Source organism: Pavona decussata, unplaced genomic scaffold (genome assembly GCF_977016875.1).
Source record: "Pavona decussata unplaced genomic scaffold, jaPavDecu1.1 SCAFFOLD_67, whole genome shotgun sequence".
NCBI classification, from domain to species: domain Eukaryota; kingdom Metazoa; phylum Cnidaria; class Anthozoa; order Scleractinia; family Agariciidae; genus Pavona; species Pavona decussata.
Genome location: NW_028145486.1, coordinates 2090989 through 2097529, shown reverse-complemented (window position 1 = coordinate 2097529; position 6541 = coordinate 2090989). Strand labels below are relative to the sequence as shown.

Genomic DNA, 6541 nt, shown 5'->3' with positions numbered 1-6541 from the left:
TTCAAGAACTTGGTTTATTTTGTTTCCTCAAGTAAAATAATAAGCTATTGGAAATAATCGAAGTAATAAATTCTAAGACCTCGACAAATGTTTGTAAATCACGAGTATTCATGTGCACAAACAAACAAAACAAAACAAACTCTATAGTGCATTCAGAAAAGAAGGTCACACCTCGAAAAGGTCGTCGAGGAGGGTAACTAATTTCTAAAACAATTCACAGAGCTCAAAAACGAAGATGAAAAATAGACGAAGAGGAAAAATAGTACACCAATTAGCGGTAATTTAAAAAATAGTAAAATTATCTATAAATGAAATAATAATACTAAGATTACAAAGACCAGTTATGACAAAAAGAATCGAAAATGGAAGAGAAAAACGAACTGCGGGTGAAAGATTAAATAGAATTCCTATTCATTTATTCATTCTTCACGGGTATGAACTTACAATATGACCTGCTCCAAATTGGCTTGATAGCTCAGTTCGTAAAGCACTGCACCGGCATCGCAGAGATCATGGGTTCGAATCCCGTTCAAGCCTGAATATTTTTTTTGCAGGCTTTCTTTTCGCAATTGCTTAAAGGGGAAGTATCATGGGGTTTTGATATCTTTTGTTAACAATGATGAAATAAGACCTTCAATCAGCTGCCAAATAATTCTAAAATGACAAGAGGAAAGAAATCCGGCAATTCAATTCTTGAAAGGAAAAACTCGTCATCTGTTCTAGCGCATTTTGGAAACAAAAATGCGAGAACTTGAAAAACATTAGCCTAATATTTTCAAGTTTCAATCCACACCGGCCTACTCTGTGTCTGGCTGGCCAGAGGCACTAATCGACAGTTTTATTGCACTGGGGTGATAATTTATAACAAACTTGACAATTATTTCGTTGTTTCTGCTAGCTGGCAAACAAACATTTTTGGGTGTTGAAATGACAGCAAATTTGCGTGAGACTTCCCCTTTAAGTTGCGTAAATAACTGCGAGGGTCTTTCTTCTATTTAATGAAAGAAAAACGTTCGTCAAATGTGTAGGTCAGCGTAATTGGGTATAAACGAGTGGAGGCTGAATAGGTTAATAGTGCTCATATTAAAATAGATCGCCTCAGTCTCCAAAAACTGTAGAAGTAATCTACGACGCTTGAAAGCGTTTTACTTTGCTCACGTGGATTAGGGCGAATGCTATTCCGGCCTTACTCTCGTTACAGATCTAAAACTGAAATAAAAATTATAGCAACTGCTGATCGATTCTCGAACTTTTTACGTGAAAGAAAAAATTACCTGTAACTGAAAATCTGGTGTAGTGAGAGTATATCTGATCAGAACAGCCATTGCTGAGACTCGTTTAGGTCACAAAGAGCCATTATAGTACAGTAAACCAACTCGAAGCGAAGACACAGAATCCGTGAAAAGTCAGGGCCGTAGCTACCATGAGGCAAGACGAGGCAGTTGCCTCGTCTTGATTTTGGCCTTTTTTTGGAAGAAATGTTTAATTGAGAAAATAATCCCTAGAAAAAATTGGATTGGTTAAGATAAAACCAGCTAATATAAGGTGAATGAATTGAGGGGAAAAGCATTTTAATGAGGTTAATTCGTTTCATGTGAACTGTGAGTAGCGGTTTTTCAAATGATTTAAGGTTACAGAGGGGCCATTAAGGAGACGCATCGTGACATCAAAAAAGGACACCATTATTCCCGTGTCTTATCCGCTATGGCTGAGAGCCGGTGTGGGAGCTTTCTTTACTTATATAACTGCCGTAAAAGAACAAAAGGTTGTTTGCAGCGCTGGCAATCGATTTATTGTAAACACTATAATATTGAGCGGTTCAGCGAAAAGAAAATGTAAAAGAATAGATTTTAAAAGATTTTTGGACCAAGCCTTTCTCGTTTGTAATGGCTCTTAAAAGAGCCGTTTGCATTTGGTTGGCGTAAGAGAGACATTTCAAACCTTTTGACGGAGCTAGCACAGTTTTGCCTCTAGAACATCCATACTGTCTACCATTGAGGTGATGTTGTCTCTCAGACCAAAATAGGTTTCTACTATCCGTCGTAAATAATCCTCTCCCGGTACAGCCGAGGTTATCGCAGAGGTGTTTTTCAAGACATGCAGCATGCTTTTGATGTTCTTCAAAGGTTTCCAGGATATTGAGGCGATCGTCACGCCGGATACAGTTTATCTCTTCCACGACTTCCATCTTGGTGGTACAGTGAAATTTCAAAGCGGGAAGCAAGTCAAGATTTCGCATACGGGTATTAAAAATCCAGATTAAAATGAAGATTGCCATTAACTTGGCACCAGTGTCGCTAAGCAATAAAAACGTGAACTTCTACACTTGCCGAGGATTGACTTTTCTGAAGAAAAATGCCACGGGAAATGCTTACAAGAGCATTTCTGAGCCTCTAGATTTCAAAATTTTCTGGGGGGGGGGCATCCCCCCACAACCCCCTAGCGGCTCGCGCCTTCGGCGCTCGAAACTTGCCTCGTCTTGTTCTGAAATCTGGCTGCGGCCCTGAAAGTGCGCGAAATTTATAAGCACGTTATCAAAAGAAACAAACTGAGAGAAAACAAAGTGTCATGTGCTCGAATGAATACATTAGCACGTAAAGTACATACTTCACCTAAATGTGCACTTGTAACTCAAAACATTTTTAACTTAACATTTTTGTATCCCATCCAAACAGGTTTGTCTGTATTTGTAGGCACAGTCGAGTGTGACGTGATATTGTACAAATACACCTTAATATCAAACGCATGAAATAGGTGTATGTTTGGATATATTTTTTTGAAATATAAAATACATTTCTTATTACAATTCAGTTTATAGATATATGTCATAATTTAACAGCAAATATACTTTAACTTTTCATATACTTCTTGAATCACTATGTTATCGTTATATCAGCTTACGATATCGTTGTATTTAAATTTACCTTGCATAAATAGGGCGATCGAAGATAAATCCCATACCGATATATCACTAATAGAAATATAAATTTTACATTACATTACATATTCTCAGTTTGTAGGAGCATCTTTACTGTTAACGGCTGCATATTTTGAACCTTAATTTATGCGCATTTACTTCCCCTTATAGTTATGTGGAATCGAATACGATTAATTCAGGAACAGAAATCGAATATGCATTTGCTTCGTGTCTTCGGGCATTTGCTTCTCAAATTTATGTGTTTGCCTTGTTATTACTGTGATTACTGGATGAAGTTACGACTATTGTTTCCATTTTCTTGGCTTTGACAATACGTTGGACACGACTGAATTCAAGCGACAATATTTTTTGTTTGGAAATGATTTTTTTACATGATACTATCAGATAATCGCTGTCGCCTTCAACCTCTTCCAATTCGAAACGATTTTTACATTGTACGGTTAAGATCATCACTTTCGTCTTCAACCTCTTCCAAAACGTTTTCCATCGACGTTCCTTTTCCATACCGCCCAGAAAGAACAGGTAACGAACCCCATTGTTGTGCCGGTTTAAAAGTCATGGATTTATTAAATTCACCCAAATCATCTTCTTCGTTTATGTTCATTAAGCCTTGGTAAGCCCGGGTATAAAGTTCCATGGAGCGGGCTAATAGCTCCATTTCGCCAACAACAAAGTCCGATAAAATTTGCTTGACGTCTCGCATTTTTTGACTTTCAAATTCGTTCATTTGCTCTCGTAGAACGCGCAACGAGCGATTCGCTTCGCCGGAAGCCTTCTGAAACTCTGCCTGCGCCCTGGCGATCCGTGTTCGGTCAGTAGATTTCATTTGCACTTTTTCAAGGCTTTCAAACGACTTGACCTCTCTTGTGCAGAGCGAAGAACTCACCCTAACGTCGTTTCTCGCTTGTTTGCATTTTGTATCGTACACGGTGAATCCTTGAACAAGTTTCTGCTCCATTCGGTTTACGTGAGAATCTCGCTGATCCTGAATGGCCGACAGACACTCAGATAAGGTCACAAGACCTTGTTTCATTGATGGCGATTCTTCCTCGGCGTATGCAGTTATTGTTTTCGCAAGCTCATCGCCTTTGTTTCGTAGCTTTGCTGTTCCAACGGCGTAGCGTTGAAGCATGGCCGCGATTTTTGGGAAATGAGTTTCGACAACGACTATCTTTCTGTCTACCACTCTCGTTTGGTGTTCCGTAGCTTTAACTGAAGCTTTCAAATCGGGCAAAGAACCCGTGCTAAAATTTCTGTCTTCTCTGTTTAGGCGAGCCATTGACTTGGAAAAGTTATAAAGCCAACGTAGACGTGTTGCTGATGTAAAAGTTTCTTTTCAATGTCGCGTGCGTCCTCTTGTTTTATTCAAATTAGGACAATACACGGATACAAACAGGCCAAAACGTGCTCAAAATTTGCATTTCAATATAACGCCTGTTGCGTTACATGTAAGAAACTGTGACATGTGTTATTCTTGTTTTTAAATCAACTTCGAAGGCTATTTTATTTTGGACAAGGAGGGAAGGAAGGCTGAACACCGGGCTGTTCCCTTGTAGCAAAGATTTTCAGAGCTTTCTGTAAAATTGGTTAAGAGGTAAAAATGTGACGCCTTTTTTAGCGCGAATAATTACCATTCAATTAAAACAGAAAAAGAGGAAACGAAGCATTTCAAAGTTCGAATGTTCGGTTCAAGAACGCTCGTTTATCTGACGAACCCGCCCCGACGGATTTTCTGCTCCAGTCTGATTGGGCGACCAATATTCCGATGCCTTCGGATCAGTGCACTTTTTGTGTACAGTCTGGCTTGCCGCGATTAGCTCTTCGTTATTTGCAAGCCAGCCTAGTTATAGCTTAAGGTTCTGTTGTGAATAAATAAAACTTGTGAAGACAGTGCAAGTTGGATCTTCTCAAAGTAGGTCTGCGATCATGAGTATTTCAAAAAGGCCCTTTCAAACGGTTTCATAATTTGTTTGTGGAACAGAATGTTGGGAACGTTTTAATAGGTCGTTCAACGATGTTGGAAAGTGTTAAAATATGTCGAAAGTTTGTTGAGCCAAATTTAAATTTCTTGATAAATTGGTTTCAACTTTGATTCAGCGTCGTTTCAACATTTCTTCTGTACTTGAAAAAGGTTGGATGGAGTTGAAACCGTTGGAACACTTCGTTTAACATTTTCTGTCTAAACGCTGGCGCACTCTGTCAGGCTCTAAAGGCCTGCCTTCCCGGCACACAATATTGTTTTTACTTTCAGCATTTGCCCAACATTCGCTCAACTTTTGTGGAACGAATGTTGGGCAAATGTTGGACTGAACGAGCCTCAACCCTAAAAACATTTCGGACCCGAAAAACTATTTGAAGTGCACGATGTTCTGCATTACCAGAATTTTTTTTTCCTTTATGATACTCCAACTTGAAGAACTTTTAAAGATTAAGAAAGACATCGGGCTACTTTGTACTAGCTATCAAAAATCGATAGAAAGCGGGTTTGAAAAATAGTGCTTGGGCCGGAAAACCCTTCAAAAGTTCAGTTGAGGAAAGGACCTCGGCTTATGAAACAAATAAATACAAATTCATTTTTCTTACTCGGACGTCTGCATAAAAGTATGGATAACGGAAATTGAAAGACAATTTAGGAAAGAATCGACACACCGTCTAAATTAAGTAAGATACTGAGCAGTTCTGAAATTTCGCATCTGTAACTTTGGAACAATTTTTCCGTTGGCTTGTGCACCTTTTCCAGTTCAGATCGGCGTAGTTTTGTAAGCTCTGTTGTTTTACTCTTATGCCAGTCGCTCAACAAAAATTTTCAAGCGAAATAAAGACTGATAGAAACTACCTACAGAGTTATTCTTGTGGTAAGCTGTTTACTTTCGTGGAGATCAAGTTCAAAGCCGTCATAAGTTTAAATGGATAGTTGTTACACTTTAGGATTTCTTCCACAGATCCACAAATTAAAAGCGAAAAAGTGCCCCTCAATAGCTTTTATTTGAATGGTCTCGTTCCAAGATTTGATGATACAAAAGCTTGTACGTTATAACAAGAGGTCATTTCGCTGAATATCAAAACTGAAGATATATCACGTCGACCGTATCACTTTAAAAACAAACACCTACGGCACCCAGGGTATTAAAATCACAGTTTAGAACAAAATAAATAGCACTGACCACAGGAGAGTTGTTTTCAATAACTTTTCACAGGTTAAAAGAAGACAGCACACAGTTAGAACTACCTTGTTCAATAAAATGAACGGGAAAGTGGTGCTCGGTGTTTTTCATTTGAATGGTCACACTTAAGCATTTCAACCACAAACGCAAAAGTTAGAACCACCTTGCACATCATAATAAACAGCACCATAGGAAAGTACTGCTCAGTATAGCTTTCATTTGAATGGTCAAACTTTAGGATTTCATCCACAAACTCAAAAAGTTAGAACCACCTTGCACAGTATAACAAACAGCACAGGTCAATAGTTTTCATTAATTTGACTAGTTAGCCTGCGAATTTATATTCACAGAGTCAAATGTTAGCTAGCTAGAACTTCCTTACGTATCAACTCTCTGTTGATAAACCAAACATCCGTTTCTGCTCCCCGCTGACCGAGCA

At 38.6% G+C, this 6541-nt stretch overlaps 1 protein-coding gene across 1 annotated transcript; it reads right to left on the bottom strand.

Annotated features, from left to right (window-relative positions):
* Nucleotides 1-2493: 2493 nt before the first annotated feature.
* Nucleotides 2494-4345, bottom strand: LOC146478027 (CBY1-interacting BAR domain-containing protein 1-like). Its single transcript, XM_085112552.1, has one exon. The coding sequence runs from the start codon at nucleotides 4215-4217 to the stop codon at nucleotides 3366-3368; it is 852 nt and encodes a 283-aa protein (XP_084968678.1). The 5' UTR covers nucleotides 4218-4345; the 3' UTR covers nucleotides 2494-3365.
* Between the last annotated feature and the right edge of the window lie 2196 nt (nucleotides 4346-6541).

What these genes read in the sequence shown, in the direction of transcription:
- LOC146478027 (XM_085112552.1), bottom strand. Translation starts at nt 4,217, where the DNA reads ATGGCTCGCCTAAACAGAGAAGACAGAAATTTTAGCACGGGTTCTTTG.